The 17,868-nt window shown below is 32.7% G+C and overlaps 1 protein-coding gene across 3 annotated transcripts in view; it reads left to right on the top strand.

The window, feature by feature from the left end:
- LOC106478266 (protein phosphatase Slingshot-like) overlaps positions 1-17,868 on the top strand; it is a 97,171-nt gene that overhangs the window by 60,275 nt on the left and 19,028 nt on the right. For all 3 annotated transcript variants that reach the window (XM_013938799.2, XM_022381839.1, XM_013938798.2), the window contains 4 exons: positions 223-320; positions 1,732-1,802; positions 12,719-12,897; positions 13,296-13,361. In XM_013938799.2, coding sequence (XP_013794253.1) covers positions 223-320; positions 1,732-1,802; positions 12,719-12,897; positions 13,296-13,361 — 414 coding nt within the window. The remainder of the gene's footprint in view (positions 1-222; positions 321-1,731; positions 1,803-12,718; positions 12,898-13,295; positions 13,362-17,868) is intronic.

Raw genomic sequence — 17,868 nt, 5'->3', positions numbered from 1 at the left:
CATTGCATGAGAAAGCCCTTGGTTCAGGGCTACACTACCATCTCATTCTTAATATTAAGACATTTACCCAATGCTGTTAGCTATTATTGACCACTTGTAAATTTATAAATGATTTATTTTATTTGCTGATTTTTTAGCATTAGCAGTTATTACAACCATTATTGAAATAAATTTTTTGTGACATTAATTTCTTGCAAATTGATAATTTTTTTGTTTCCTTAGCATTAGCAAGTGTTATTTTGTGGTCAAAGGAGCTGCTGTCATACTGCCCCATGATGAGTGTGTACACTTACATAGAAGATACTGCACCAGTGGAGGAGGTAGGATCACAAACATTGGCATGATATGGATAACAGACAAACTAGAATTTTAAAATGTGGCGTGTTACTGTTTCTTAATTGCATTAGACTTAAGTTTTATCTTTTCAGAATAATACTTCCATTAATAAAGTATTACATTTGGGTCAATTTTTATTATTTTTTCCACCTTGGTGTTAGCAATCCAGGGTTTATGGCATGTAGATCACAATCTTATCATACTTTTTGGCATACCTTATAATATTTGTGGCTAGCTATAATCATGAGCATCTGCAGAATTTATTCCAGATGGGGGAAAGCCATTGCAAAGTGCTGGCCATTTGCCATGAAGTTTGAATGCTATGTTCTAGCTGATCATGGCTTATTTATGTAAACCTAATTTCATTAATTATATTTAAATAGTATTACTTTCTAAAAAATCTTTAAATATATTATTTATTTATTATACAAAGTTGCCAAATGGAAATCTTTTATATTCTCCATAATAAGTGGAAGATGAAAAAGGACTTTTGCATAATTTTAAAAAATATGTAGTCTTTTTGTTTAAATTGCAGGACATAATGTTATTAAAACAGTCCCTATATGATGAGTTCAGCTAGTACTATTGAAAAATTCAGAAAGGTGTGTGTATCAAACTTTCTCATGCAGAGAACTGTTTAAATAAATATGTAAATGTTTTTTTAATTACAAGAAAGTTAAGTCTTCAACAGAATAGGATGAAAAGAAATTAAATAATACGTACATTTCTTACTGTATTGAAAATGTCACTCTTGCAAAACAGATCTGGGTGATTATTGGAATTTCATAGTTGATTAATTGTAGAGTTCTTGAATCGATTATTCTCACATGAGACTTGAATAATTGAAAACAGTAATAAATGGAAATACTTATTATGATTAGCTGATTATTTTTGTAAGTCATGACATTCATTGATTAAGCTGAACAACCTTGAATTAGTTAAAAGTAAGTTTGGGAAATCATTATAGCAATCCTTTGGATAGTGGATAATTGGAATAACGGTAAACAATAATTATAGGAAACACTAATTTTTGATTAATATTTCTTTTGTGACACTGTTTTATTTAAACAATACTCACAAATAATAGATTATATCTATTAATTAAAGTAATCGCTCAGCTATGTTGGGACATAAGAATCAGTTGTCCTATTTTTTTTTGTGATAAGCTTCAGAGAATTTTATAATATTGTAATGAAGTCTGGAGATAATACACCAGAGATTACTTTTAAATCAAATGACCATGTACTAAGATATTGCAGTTTTTTTTTATCAGAACATCATAAGGATTGGAAAACACAGTACTGTTGACTATTGAAAACCATTAATTTAAATCTCACAATAAAACAAGATAAGTCTTTTTTGAATTTGTAAGATGTTTTTGATTTTTCTTTTAAGGAGCAAGAGATATTCAGAAACATCTACAGTCTATGTTTTATCTTCTTCGAGATGGTGATATCCTAGAAATTGTAAGTGATCAAGAAAGTCAGTATTTTATTCTGGTGCTGTGTTATAATACTGTTATTTGCAGTAAACATTTGCATTTACTGCACTGTGAGAAATGTACTTTTAATGTACATGTTTTTTATTGAATTATTTTTTATATTTTTAAAAAACTAAATCATTAACATGAAGTGGGAGAAACGTAGTTATGTATTGTGGCAAACACTACATTCTGTGCTTTGCTGCAAGCCTGAAGATGATTGGTTAGTGGCCACAAAGCATAATCATTTGTAGATATTTTTTCTTTGCCAAGTAGACACCATTGCTATGGTAAGTATTGTGTGAACATTAGTATTTTCACATGTGGCATCACCTTATCAAGACAGGATTAAGACTTTCTAGCTAGTGATGTTTATTAGGTTTATTTATCAGTAACTCCTCCTTATCATATTGTAGAGTTGTGTTGATGCCCTCTCAGGTGATATGAGCTAATACTAATAAGATTTTGATCATGTTGATTATCATATCTTATATAATAATGAGAATTTAATAGTACTTCGTTGTATTTTACAGGTGATTTATGACACATTAGCTTATGCATACAAATAAATAAAAGTCTTCTAATTTCTAAAGAGATATTCTTACTGCATTTTTGTCCATGTATTGATTAGAAAAATGGTAGATTGTTAGTTTCTTAGATGTGCTCATTTATAAATAAATCGCTTGTGTATTTTTTAAGTCTTGTTGTATGGCATACAAGTGAGTTTTCACATAAAATAGCATATTACTTCTAGATTTATTATGGTTTACAAGTAACATTTCAAGAAAAACGACAAGTAATTGGTATTAATGCTACAATGTGGCATTCTCCAGTAAACTGATTGAATAGATTAGCTTCCGAGACTACATCTTAGAAACACAAACACCTTCATTGCTTTCAACAGTAAAAGAAAAGAAAAGGGCTCGTAAATATATATGTCAGACTGTGATTCTTTCTAATGAAATGGCTGGTTAGCTGTCTGTGATAACTGCAGCTGGACTGTCAATGCTTGTATAAGTGTACTTCATTCAGACAATGCAAATTGTTAACAAGAGTTAACTTTGTATTTGATATTCAATCCTTAGCTCTATCAAAACTTCTGAATACCAAGACACAATCATTAGATCAACCCCTTTGATAGAAAAAGGGAGATGAGACTTCTTCAATATTTTGATTCTTCCATTTGACCATTACACCAGGTTTGCTAACCAAGTTAATCAAAGTCAGCTCGATAACATAACTAATGCAGATGTCATGAGAGAATATACATTTGCTTCTTCACTGATCACCTGCTGTATGTAACATGTCAAACAAGAATATTAGCATAATTCAAAGTTGGGTAAATGTTTTTCATGTAGAACATCTATGTACAGCTAAGTGCACTAAAATTTAGAAAGATTAACTTGATGTACCTAAAGAAAGATATATTCGTTTTTTAAGTTATGAAAAGGCTATAACTATAATTACTGCTCTATCCCTCCTTACTTCAGGCCATTCTTGATCACATTAAACTTTTGTTCAAAATTGAAACTTTAAATGTGACAGAAGTTAACATAATAGAATCATACTCTCAAATCTGGATAACACCAGAAACCATGATGGGATATATGCATTACCTGAGTAATTCATGTATGCAAAAGTACATATTTCAAAAGCACTCTGATGTCATGTCTTACCAATGCTTATCATGGTGAAATACTGTATGTGGCTAGTGTCCCAAGCTGTGGGGCTGAGGTTCTATGGTTTGCATCCTATTATTGCCAAAAAATAAAAAATAGAGCTCAACACTTTATAGCTATCGGTGCATTATAATATTGATGGTCAAATCTCACTATTCAGTCAGATATTAGTAGCCCAAGAGTTGGTGGTGTTGACTAACTTCCTTCTATTAACTCTGTCACTTCAAACTTAGGGACAGCTTGAAGCTTTGTATGAAATCCAACAAAATAAAAACAAATATATGTGCATGTGTATATTACATACACATTTAAAGTTTTACAGAACACACCTCCCTAATTTATGTTTAATTTTCATAATATTATTACAGATTGTTTTCCTCTCTGAAGAAGCCTCACATATATATGCATGTCATTCACAATCACTATCATTTGATCAGGTTGCCAAAACAAGAATAGTACATTTCAAAACAACCTTATTCCATCATTTAAGTGTTAAAATGATAGCAAATATATCCAAATGTATAGTCGTGCCTTGTGTGACCATAAAGTTTTGAAAAAAGAGACAAGTGAAGATGTAAGTTAAAATTTAAAATATTACCACATTTAAGGTTTTTCCAAAGTGGAAAAACAGAGGTAATTTAAGCACTATTCATGTCAGGATAAGTTCACAATATAACACTAGTAAGGTTGACCACTCATCAAAATGCTATCAACTTATATGTCTAGATTTAGGATCCTTTCTAGATTGAAAATTTTACAAAATGCCTTATGTGAGGTTACTTTCCAGTTTTGAGATTACTAACAAGGATGAATTCAAGTTGGTCCACATTACAAATATCAAAGTTTTTAAGATTATTATATAAGTTAACAACTACAAATTAGAACATTTGTAAAATATTTATATTATTAGTCAAAATTCTATTAACAAAATATTTATATTTGACATTTTTAAACATTAAGGTACAGAAAATAAAGGTGTAATGCTTGTAATTATTAAATGATCAGACATGCAAACTATGATGATTTGTATGAGGTAGTTCTACTCAGAATTGCCATAAGTCCCATCAATGGAAAATGCTACATCTAAATTTTATAAATTGCATACATACAAAAGATAAAGTAATTTATATAACTTATAAATTATATATATAAATTACAATATAGCAAGGTATTGTATAACTTCTTACAAGTTATTCATATCCATATGTATAAAAACAAAGGGTAAAGTCTCCCATAACACTAAAAGATATGGATATATATTTGTACGTACATACACAGGTGAAGTTAATTTTTGTAGTTAGGTAAAAGATAAACTGTACATAGTAGCTACGTACTTGTGTTGTTTGGAGCTCACCCATGATTGATGTTTTTGGCCTTGTGAGACTTGACTAGGCCCTCCTTAAGTCTTTAGTTTTTGGCAACTACTCTCTATCCACTTCATTTATGTCATTTGTCTTCAGCATTTTGGAGAAATGTCCAATACCCAGTCCTAATCCTCTGGATGGCCCAAGCCTAGCTGTAACCCTTTCAATGAATCACCTTGCCAAAGAAAGGTCAGTGATATGATTGTAGGGGCTGTTGCTCACTTTTTTCCCTTTGTGTAACAATGTTGAACCATACCCTTCCACCAGCTAGTGGCAAATCTTTACCTTCCTCTTGGAAGCTAGGCAGCTGGAGAATGGGGAAAAATTGTAGGACTAATTTTCTTAGGCACTATCAGTGACTAAATTGAATTGCAGTTATTCCTACTTCTTACAAAAGAATGCTAAACTGTTAGCTGACTAATGAATGGTGCTATCTTTGGAACTGGTTTTACTTAGCTTTCCTCCACTTTCTTTGCTTTTCAGGGGTTTGATAGAGGTCTAGGAGTCTTTGGAAAACTGATGTAGCCACATTCTCCCTGTGATATCACTAAGAAGTCTTCCATCTTAGGCATGGCAAAGAGCAGGCTAATTGGCTATTCAAAAACAGAAAAAGAACATGAATAGCCAGTGGTCAAGAACAAGGCCTTACATAGCAAAGATCAAGATTAGTTTCTAATAGGTCAGAAGTTCAGCCAGCAATATAAGGTTGGAAGTAACCTGACTGATCTTTATTGGCTGACACAATCTTTGTTGGCATGCCTCCCCTACTGAGCCATTGCCCAGCAGCAGTAACTCTTGCAAGCTTGCATGCCTCACACAAACACACATGATCTTTCACTCTTGCCTGTTTACTGTTGCAAAGTACCAGTTCCAATGGGAGAAAGGGTTGAATTGCTAGTATAGCCACTGTGTCATTAACTGAAACCTATTCAGTATTTTTACCATGTCCTGTGTACTTATAAATTTAATGTTGCCTTAATCTAAACCACACAAAATATGTGTTGAAACTACATTTCTGCAGAATAAACCTGAAAAAAATAATCAGTAACATCTGCACAAGCCAAGAATAGTCCAGTTTTAGAAATCAAATATATTTAATGTTAGAAATCACTAGATGTACACATTTCCTTTCATTATGAAAGATTTGTTTGTCTTACCGTAAAGCTACGAAATAGGCTATCTGCACTGTGTCCACCATGGAAAATCAAACTCCAGATTTTAGCATTGTAGATCTGTAAACATACCAGTGATTCACTGGAGAACCATTATGAAAAAGCTAACAATCCAGATGTTATTTTATTCAATTTTAAAGTCTATGAATATTTCAATTTTAGTAAGTTGAGTACATGTCTTTGTCACCACCACCACCACTGAAAAACTTGGAAACACCATGTTATTTTGTTACTGAGATGTAGATTGAACAATAACCTCCATATCATTCTGTGAAAATCAATACAGTTATTCATAAAAAAATTTAAAACAGCTTGACTGGGTAATGAAGAAAACTTTATTATAAATATACAACATTTTGACAAGATTATGTCATCCTCAAGTGCTAGTTATTAATATTCCATATTCTTTGCCATCATTAAGTAAATACAATATGTGTTGTTGTTTTTCTCAAAGTGGTCCATGCTAATTATTATGTGCACACTTAAAATTTTCTTCTCTATCATCTTACAGTTTTTTATTGCCTTAAAATTGTGCCCTCTATATATATTTTGTTTCTGTATCTATTGCACAATGTACATGAACAAATTCAGATGAGCTGTGGAATCACATATATATACAACATCATCATCAATTTACTAAACACACATACATGTAGCACATGACAGATCAACAATAAAATGTATATAGTAAGTAAATAATGGTTAACTGCTAACATCAGTAGCCATGCAATCTGCTTCTGCGCTGCCAGCTATGAGCTAGAAAATCCAGTTTGTCTGGTACTACATGAAAAAATATCACAGGCAAACTTTTGTGAAAACGAGCTTTCCCCAGGAATTTGCAGAACATGAATCATAATTATGTTGTAAAATGCACTATGTAATAATATACAGATAGAATAATGAAGGAAAAGCATCAAATACAATTGAAAATACATTCACTGTTATATCTAACTTCTAACAACCATAGTTATGGTGTTTTCCTCTGTAGCATTGCTATTGTTATTCATGAAACCCACTACATTGAGCATTACGATGAAAATTATATGAAACATAGATGTTTCCACATCCTGATTTATCTTGAGTTACCTCTCTTGCTGTTTAAGAGCACAACTCTCTATACTATATGTCCCACAGTTGTGTTCTGTGTAACATGAAATCACGCATATTTCTACTCACAGTCTGAGGCAACCTTATGGGAAAAATCTTCCAGTGTTCACCATAAAATTTCATTTGAGTCCTCAGAAAGCAAGGCTTGGAAAGTTACTTTATTCTGTGGACATATGAAACATCATAGAGGTCATTAACAACCACATCAACCAATGATGTTTTCTAAGTGTTATATGTAACCACACAAGTTGTCCTAGCTTTAGTGACCTAATGGATTTTATGCAATTTTCACTATAGAATCAATGCACAGCTTCATTCGAAATGAAAGAAATGCTATGTCCTTGTTGCTTTCTGCTCTTCTCAGCCATAGAAGTCTGTAACTGGTAATTTCAAAGCCAACCTAAAAGCTGACTGGTTTTGAATCCAGTGTTAAATGATCTAGAGTAGGTGACCAAGCTGCCTGGCAGCTGAATTGTTCTGCTATCAGCTCTGCCTTCTGTGATTTATCATGAACAACCATTGAAGTATTTGTGGCATCTTCTTCTAGATCCAACCAGGTTAAAATCATACAACACAGTACTCCTCCCAATCAATTTCCTTAACTTCTGGTTCTTGGTTCCACCAGTGCTCAAGAGGTTTAGCTTGCCAATGTGTTAAACATTCTCTCATGCATCATATGACTGCAGCATCTAGAAGTTTGGTGGATTGATTTATTTGGTTTATTAATCCAACCTGTATGGTTCATCACTACTACCACTACTACAATTTTTACATCTCTATGATGTACAGGATTTAAACATTCTAACATCCATTCTGTTGCCCTGGACAGCTTTGTACAATGAACTTGTAGCCCAACAGTGCTTTATTCCAAAGAGCTGTCATACCTTTGAAGTTCTTCTAGTTTGTATGTAATTTCAATGAGGATAATTGATTTGAATGATGAACTTCCAATCATATGAGTTATACCACAAGTATTTGACAAGTACTACTACTGCAAGGACTTCTTTCCATATTTGAAGTATTGATATTCAGGAAGTATCTGTGCATGACTGGTCTACACAAAATGATCTTTGTTTCTTTCTGCACTTGTGAAAATCTCCCTCTGATTCCACTATCAGTGACACAATTATATAGAATGAATGGACAATCTTGCCAAGAATGAGCCAACACTAAACTTCAACTGAAGCACTTCTTTGTGACTTTAATACTTAGTATTAGTCTTCAGTCCATTTAAAATGAGTATCAGTCATAGTCAGAGTTGAGAACAATACAGCATTCTTGAAGAAGTTGGCCTCAAAATGTTTTGATAATTTGAGGCAGAGCCTAAAAAAAGCTGTTGATTTGGTTTATAGTCCCAGGCTGGGGGTCTCTTCTTAACCACTACAATCTTTATAGGATATATAAATACACTTTCCCTTTCTACAATGTGACTGAAAAGCTCCACATGTATACCCAAAAGCACTTTCCTAGCTTAAGTTTCAAGCCTGCTTTTGTTATCAGCAGAAATACTATTCTCTGGTTCTCTATAACATGAATTTCATATAAACTATCTTGAGTGCTAGCAGCAGATTTGTGTCTACATTCATCATCCAACTTGCTATTAACCAAACGCCAGGTCTTGTATTAGAATCAGTCTGCACTTTCCAGCAAATGCAGATATTTCTTTCTATAGCGCCCCCCAGTGGCACAGCAGTATGTCTGCGGGCTTATACTGCAAGAAACCGAGTTTTGATATCCATGGTGGGCTTTGTGTAGCTTTGTGCTTAAAATTAGTAATAAACAAACAACAATTTCGTTCTATAGAAAAGGACATGTGTTGATGTATAAGACCATATTCACTCAACTACAATTTGCACAGAACCTTAGTATTCCATCTATCTTTTTCACTATCAGCTCTATTTAACAGTTGTATTACTCTGTTTTAATATTTTCTGTATTTTATTAATCAACATCCAAATAAGCCTTAGAAGCAACTGTTTTATCACACATGAGCCATATTCATCTTTGTTATGACAAGTAACTGTTGTTTTACCCAGTTGGCCACTTTGTCGTACAAACATATTGGCAAATTCCATCAACAATGTACCGAGTTCTTTTTGCTGTTCTGAGGTCAAATTTCTGTAGAATCCTTTATCACTAGCTCGGTTGTTCTGGCAACTGTACATTTATTCTCAATGCAGCACGGCTTAAATAATACTAGCTATATAGACAGCTTCATTTGCTTTTACTTCATGTACCATTTCAATAATCATTCCAGCTAGAAACTGAATAGCAGCTATCTTTAATTGCATTTGTACAAAACCAGCATTTTGAACAGTAATTATTTGAACAAGTAAAACTTGGTTTCTTTTGTGTTTCATTGTCAACTGCAGCAGATGGTGACAAAATGCTAAACTGACCTTGTAGGATATCACAGAAAACCGTGTGCATATAAAAGGTACTGTGATTCTTTCCTGTATGTGTACTTAATCAATCCACTGTTTCTGGGATCTGACATGTTAAGAATGAAGATTGTTACTGCAGAGCTTCAATTCACCTGACCTATATATACCATTTTGGCTGGTAGGTTCTGCAACAGATCCATCTCTAAGTACGAATGCTCTATCATAGGTTAGAGACAATTTTTGTTCTGTGAAAGACGGCACTAATAGCAGAATGGATTTGTGATTTTCCATTTACCTCAAGCCCATTTCTATTAGCCAAATTAGTGACTTTACTCAAACACTTGACACAATTTGAGGTCCAGCAATAATTCAATCTTACATCCTTACATCTTCACATGTACTTACCAACTCATGCTCATTTCAGGATGATTAGAGCTAGGTGCCATACTTTTAGACTTGAGAAAGCTTCTGTACCTGCCAAGGTTGGTTTTTAAAACCAACTAAGGCTCCATGAGTTTAAATTAATCAGGGTAGTAGCACCCATAGCTTCTCATTGACTCTCCATTTAGACAGTTTCCTCTCGCCTGTCAAGGGAGTCTAGAATTCACATAAGTGTTCCATTACTCTCATGTAGAGTGTTGTCTGTTTGGAGCTAACTGTTGTGATGACAGTACTGGTAAAATAAATGTACTTGAGTAGACATGACTTTTTATTGGTAACCAGTGCAACATCAGTGCTTGCAGTTGTGGGGTTTAAGAGCCAAGTACTTCAGGCTCGGTGTCTCTAAGGCATGTTTTGAAGGTGTTTTAGCTACTTATATCAGCATTTTCTCCAGAAACTTATTCAATGAGATTGCTCTGAAACTTATTTCTATAGAAATAACTTTTGTCAGGAATGTGATGTCACTTACAACCTTGTGTTGCTGTATAGGTTTGCCTGGCAGTCATTTTTATGATAATCTCCTCTCAGTTTTCTGATGACATAGGTCATGTCATTCTATGTAGGCACCACAACTCATCTGTATAAGCGCCAAGTTTTTGTGGGGTCTATGTTTTCAAGCTCTGAATTTAGCTTTGTTAATTGCTTTATTCTCCACTGGATTAGTGTTTGGCATAACTCCACCAAAACAGTGTCCCAATCCAAGAGTTTTTCTTTTTCATTCAAATAGTCTACAGCAACAAGTACTGGACTGTCCATTCTGAGCATCAGACATTACACCACTTGTCCATAAGCTATTTCTGGATATTATTTGCCTGAAATGGCTCTGAATGTTAGTCAGTTAATTTGCTTAACACTTTTTCCATTGGGCTGTGTTAGTCAGTACAAATGCCAAGTGGCAGAGGTGTGTCTCCAGCATTCAAGTGAACATGTAACTCATAATCAACTGAATAATATGTCATTGTCACACAAACATCATTTTAGTGCACTGCTCAATCAAGAACCTCCATGTAACCTTTGGCATCTCCAGCATCCCACATTCTGAGACCAGGCCTAAAATGTTTTGGTTCTGTCAGTAATCACCAGTTTACTAGTGAGATTTTGCTGTTACATCCGACAGTAGAGCCACTACCCCTAGTGGACTTTGTCATCAAGAAGCATTTCAATTCACCAGTTAGTTACTAACAACTGTAAACAGAAATTGTATCTAGGTGTGATGAATGATGGTCAACTTTGAGTCCTGTAGAAATTGTATTATTCAGTCTCAGGATCTCAGGACTTTATGATTTCTCATTATCATGGACACCTGATCTAATGAAGATCTTCTTCTGTAAGTTATAGATAACCCTGGAAAAGCAAGCTGGAACAGTAGCTTTAGAGGTGTTTGGTTGCATCCCAACTTTCTGGTTATGTGGCCTGATCAAGAATGAACATAGCTTTGTGCAGCTTGAGTGTAATGCCTTCATCAAGGAAAGGACCTTTCCTAGACTTTACCTTATTCTCAGGTCTTGGCCTAACTTGACTTGTTGTTCCTTCCTCTCCACCATATTCATTTTCTGATTTTTGAAAGACCTTTCCTTATCAATGAATTGCAGGAATTAGATTATAGCAAGTAAAATAAAAATTCTACTGGTTTAAACTTTGCACAGATAAATTAATCATCATAGCATTAAAATTGTAACTTAGTCAGAATTCTGGTACAACTGAATCAACAGTTTAGTTTTTAAAACTACAAACACAGGAGGTTCTGAGAATTTGTATGCAGAAAGAGAATAAGTCAAACTTTACGAAAGATAAAGACACACACAAAAGTTTCATTCAGAAACTACAACACTTTGCTTTCAGCAATAAAATATATGAAAAAATACCATGAATATCTATGTAATATTAATTGATTCTACTTCAAAAAATAGCTGACTCTTTAGGGTAATAGCAAATGGGCTTACAGTTTAGACAGTGCACTCTACTAGGACAAGTTGAATTAAGACCATGAACTAATTTTTCTTAGGTTTATATTGAGTCCTAAACTTCATCAGAACTTCCTAGTATGCCAAGTTACACACATCATTAAATTCATTCCATTAATACTAAAATAGAAATGATTTTTCTTTAGTAGTCTTATCATTCTTTATGATTATTATATTAGACAGTTATTCAAGATCACTTTAATAAGTTTACTAACCCATTGTAGCTGCCATGAAAGAAGATACATATGTTCCAGGACTGATCTCTTGCTCTTCATAATAAGCTTAACAATAAGAGTAGTACATTTTGAAGTATGGTATAACCTGTTCACTTAGAATGTCTGACTAAGAACAACTGTTTGTGCTAGAGTTTTGAATGAGTTTACCAGAATACATCTAAATAAAGATATTTTACTTTTCTGAGTTATGAAAGGGTTGCAGTCATAATACTTGCAAAGCGTAGTAACACATAACATAATATTTCATACAAGATTCAATGTTCATAACTTTTCTGATTTAAGTAATTTTATAAAAAGCTTTAAATCATTTATGTTTATACATTTTTATGTGTGACAACAAGATATTAGTTTGCATTTGAAAGTTTTGTAGTTGTAATATGAACGTTTCAACAAACATTCTAATGATTATGATCTATATGACATGCATTCTAGTGTTGTTGTTTTTTTGTTATATGGTTGTGCTATTTTAATTTATACATCACAAAATAAAACATTGGTTGAACATACCATACAGTGGGTTTTTTATTCTTATGTAATTGTGGAATATTGTTTCAGGCAGTAAGATTAGAAAGCATTCATCCTGGCAGAACACGCTACCTGGTGGTGGTTTCTGGGAAAGACCAAGACAAAAATGATGAGAGCTGTTTGTTGGGTATAGACTGTGGCTCAATAACCACTATAGGGCTTGTGTTACCTTTGTTTTCTGATACTCAAATCACGTTGGATGGAGATGGGTAGGTTTCACACTGACTGGTGGTCACTAATGTAGAGTTGAGCACATGTATATTGTTATAAGTGTTTTACTTTTTTCTAATTAGTAAGTTTATAGTTGAATTGTTGAAGCATGTTTAGGAAGTACCTCACATATCAGTTCTTCACATATATAAAAACAGCAGCTCAGAGTGAAGTTTTGAATATCACTAATTACCCTTACTATGGTAAGTTACATTTTTTTACAGAAAGGAGAGATCAAGTAACAGATTCTAAACTTGTTCCATCTGGCAGCTCCTGCTGTTTGGTATTATATAATGACTGAACTTTTAAAAAAAGCTAGTCTTGATTCCTCCCTCCACTTTTTTGTCAACCAGTTATTTGAATTACTATACAAGCTGTGTGTTTCTGTTCTCCACAGGGGCTTTAGTGTTAGTTCTGGTGGGAGACAACACATCTTCAAACCTGTGTCAGTCCAAGCCATGTGGTAAGTGTTCTTTTTGTTTAGTATCAGTTTTAAGATTTTCTGTCTAGTTTGTGTCATTTTGTATGCTCTATAATTTTATATATATAAGAAAGAGTTTGATATTGTCCCATGTGTTAAAGATTCTATTTAGTTTGTGGCTTATGGTGCTTATTAATGGTATTGTCCCTCTTTGTGTATTGCAACAAGGGTTCTATTTATTTTGTGTCGCATATTAATGATTTTGTTTCTTGTTGTGTGCTGATAATTTGATGTCATATAGCAAGGCGTGTCTGTATTTTTTGTCATTGTAAAGTCTGTTCTGTGTCATGTAATAAGGTTATTTGAACATACTGTTAATTTGGTGTCACATTGATTTTTATATTGTGTTATATTTTAAAGATTCTTTTGTTTTGATTAGGTGCTGTAAATATTGTATCACTTAACAGTGACTGTTTATGTGCATATATTTTGGTGTTATGTAACATAAGTTATGTTTGTTTTATCATGTGATTTGTAATGTGTTGTTAACTTCAGAATGAATGTAGTCAACACTTATTTAATTATCAGTAGTATTAAAAAGGGTTAGTTTTAAAGTATCAGAGCATAATTAACATTCATTTTCCAGATTAAAGTTTTCCAAGGATAAAGCTGCTTAAGAGCATTGGGTATTGCAACAATTTCAGAATGTGTAGTATATTGAATTCAAGTAATGTTTAATTTACAGAGAAAACCTGTATATGTGTTCTCTGTATAGACCTTTGAGTATACCACATTTATGAAGGAAGACTTATATTTAAGCAAACATAACCATAGATTAGTTAACAATGAAATAATAGCAATGTTAATAAACATAAAATAGGCTAGAAACATAAAGTTACTTAAAAAACTATTGTAAATAGCTTTCATTATAACACTACAGTGTAGTAGTTTATAATGGTATTAGAGAATATAATTCATCTTTTTTTTGTTTGTTAAGAAATATACTTTTGAGTACTAATACAGTTTCAGTATGTTTAAACAGTTAGGTAACATACTTACACTAACATAATCCTGTTCATTGCTTGTTTACCATGAACTGTTGATAAGGTATTATTCTGTAACAAGACTTTCTTTGATGTATCTTACGTCTTTGTATTTTTTTCTCTGTGACTGAATAAATTGATCTTGATTTTTGAAAATTGGCCTGGGAGTGGCCTAGTGGTTAGCAAGCCAGACTGTATATCTGAGGGTTTGTGGTTTATGCCTAGTTGCCACAAAATTGAGCTGTGCACTTTGTAGCCATGGGTGTGTTATAAAGTGATGGTCAATCAGTTTAGTCTAAGAGTTAACAGAGAGTACATTCCCTTTAGTCTGTTAGTCCAAGATTGGGGATGGCTAGCACGGATATTCCTTGTGTAGTTTTACCCTAATATCAGCAACAATCAATAAACTGTTTGGTAATCTATTTACGATCATTTTGGTTCATAACCACATTTCCTATCACATTAGATATGAGGTATATTAGTATTAGCAGAGTTGTAAAATCCGTAAGCTGGTTTTTTAGATAATTGTTACCTTTTTTTACATGATAAGTAAATAGGTATGTGTGCTGTTCACACATTGGAGGACTACTTATAACAAGAGTGATACAATCGATGCACCATCACCTTTACATGTAAAGTCTTTGTTACAAAATTTATTACTTGGTGTAACACCTAATAGCTGATTTTGTTCATATCATATTATTTTTGTGATATAAACTAATTCAATGAGCATATCTAACATATAAAAACTTTTGGTGTCTCAAAGAATATTTTAACTGCATATAAAATTACAAAAGTTTTTTAAAGGCTCAGAAGGTCCATGTATAATTATTGTTTCTGCAAAATGAAACTTGAATTTTTCTTACTGATAATAGATTTTAATTGAAATCAATATAAAACTACTAGAATTAGCAAAGCTTGTTTTGTTAAATTTTCAATTATGCTGTATAATTGTGTAACAGTTCTTAAGATGGGATAGTTATAATAACAGTAAAGTAAAAGTATATTAATATGGTGTAGGTTCACGAGTAGGTGGGGGAATGTGTTTGATGCTCTCTAACCTTGTGTGGTGATAAACCTTGCTGTGAAATTCACCTCTGTGATGTCATGAATTTTAAAGTAAATTTTGTTCTTTACTCTTCACAAATAACAATTAAGTCCGTTGTAATGTATAGATAAATAGGAAAAAAAGTTAAAATTTTAACAGAAAGTAGGGACTGTTGGTTATTTGTAGAATTGCTATAAGACGTATCCAGAACAAAATAAATGGTGCAATAAAAAGTAACAAACAAGTAAAGTGATAAAAGTTGGATATATTTTAAAACGATTTTCAATCCCTACTTTGATTGGCATTCTGATCCGTATAGCCAAATCTTTGGGTACTTTTTATTGCAGCAATTATTTTGTTTTGGATACTTCTTGTAGCAACTCTACGAATAACCAACGATTCCTAGTTTTTATTAAAATTTTATTTTTCCCCCTGTTTATTTGTTCAGTTTATATATGTCCATGGAATGGACAAAACATCCATAAAGTTTCAGTATAGCCATATCCCTGATAGATATAACTTTTACAAGAACTAAAACCACAATCACAAATCTATAAAATGTAATCCTTACTTTGGCCTACAGATAAGTGTATAAAGCAGCCAAAGTAGGGGTTAAATTTTATAAATTTGTGATTGTGGTTTTAATTCTTATTTCATTATCTTTTTGTAGCAGAATCCCTACTTAATTTTAAAATTCATAATTTTTAATACTCTTGTTTGTTTAATTTTTATATTATACCTGTATAAAGTATATAATTTACCTTTAGAAACTGTCGCGTATCTATCCATCGATATGTAGCGCTAGCTGTTGGTTTGAATTGGATTTAAAAGATACTTAAGCATGTGTATGATATGTTTACCATTTACAAAAGGAAAAAAAATATGTATATACTTATTGGAATATCAAAAGTGGATACCCAAAGACCAGTCACGTAAGCTGGAGAAATATTGTAGCGATAGTCTGAGCCGTCTAGGGGCTAGCCCTGCTGACGTGATCAAGTAGGTAGGTAGGTAATAGACGAAAAAGTTGCTGTTTTAGAAATTTTTGAATTGTTATACCGGTTATGGTCGGATTTTTTGCATAGGAATTCAATAGGGTGTTGTTGTTTTTTGGGACGAGAATTATTTGGAAACCTTGTCGATCCCTACTATCAAGTACTACCGTGCTTAATAATAAAGGTAAGAATTATGAGGTAAATTTAGTTCCCTCTCTCTACAATTTAACCAATAAAGCCACTGTCATGTGCAGATGAAGATAAGAATTATTAAGTAACCTAAGTTCCTTTGTCTTTGTAATTAACCAACAAATATGCTGTCATGTATAGATAAAGGTAAGAATTATAAAGTAACCTCAGTTTCTTTCTCGGTAAACCTAATCAGGAAGTTCACTGTCACATGTAGATAACGGATAGAATTATAAAGTTAGTTTAGTTCCTTCTCTTTATGGCCCTCAGTGGCACAGCGGTATGTCTGCTGAGCTACAACCCTAGAAACCGGGTTTCGATACTCGTGGTGGCAGAACACAGATAGCCCATTCTATAGCTTTGTGCTTAACTACAAACAAACTCTTTCTTTATAATTATCCAAGATGTCCACTGTAATGTATAGAGAAAGGTAAGTATTATAAAGTAAGTTTACTTTATTCTATTTACAATTGACTAGGAAATCCACTGTTACGTGTAGATAAATGTAGGAATTATAATAAAAGTAACCGCATTTGTTTTCTCTATAATCTATTATATATATAAGCCAGTTGTCGTATGGTAACGCTCTATTCGTCTGCATCACTTAGCAACAAAAACCATACCCTGATATTATTGTCTTTAATATTTACATAATACTTCGAACGTTCACGAGGAATGGGTTGAATTCCACTTACTTATAAGGTTTTTCAAGTTTTCGTTTATGCATGTACTCAGCTTGACGTAGACATTTCGAAGTTCTTGGCGAGTTTTAAAAACATCTACCGTATTTTTCGGAATATAAGACGCACCCTTATTTTGAAGACAAAGTTTTTGGGGGAAAAAGCTACAGTCGCATTTGAAAGATTTTTATTAACAAAAATTCAATTTGATACTTTAAAAGTAAGTAAATATTGTTCTAAACACAAAAGAGATCAAAATACCGTAAATCAAAAAAGGTTTACCATTATTTAGTTTGGTTCAAAACCTACAAAATCTTCATTGCTTTCACTGTAATTTTTGTTTTTATTATTTATGGAGCATTATAAATAGTTATGTTTTTAAAAGAAAAGACTACTATTGTTATAAATAACACATTCAATTGAACTAAACTATGCATGCCTATTTAAATATATTTACACATAGCTTGTGTATATCGTATATATATACATATATATTATTCACATTGTTGCACCCCTGTGTTCGTTTGCTAATTTTCCGTAAAAATTATTTCCGAAGAAACTTTAGCGATACAAGTCCTTTCTTAAATAAAACTA

This window comes from Limulus polyphemus, unplaced genomic scaffold (assembly GCF_000517525.1).
Source record: "Limulus polyphemus unplaced genomic scaffold, Limulus_polyphemus-2.1.2 Scaffold194, whole genome shotgun sequence".
NCBI classification, from domain to species: Eukaryota; Metazoa; Arthropoda; class Merostomata; order Xiphosura; family Limulidae; genus Limulus; species Limulus polyphemus.
The sequence above is the reverse complement of the archived record's forward strand: the minus strand, read 5'-3'. Positions and strand labels throughout refer to the sequence as shown.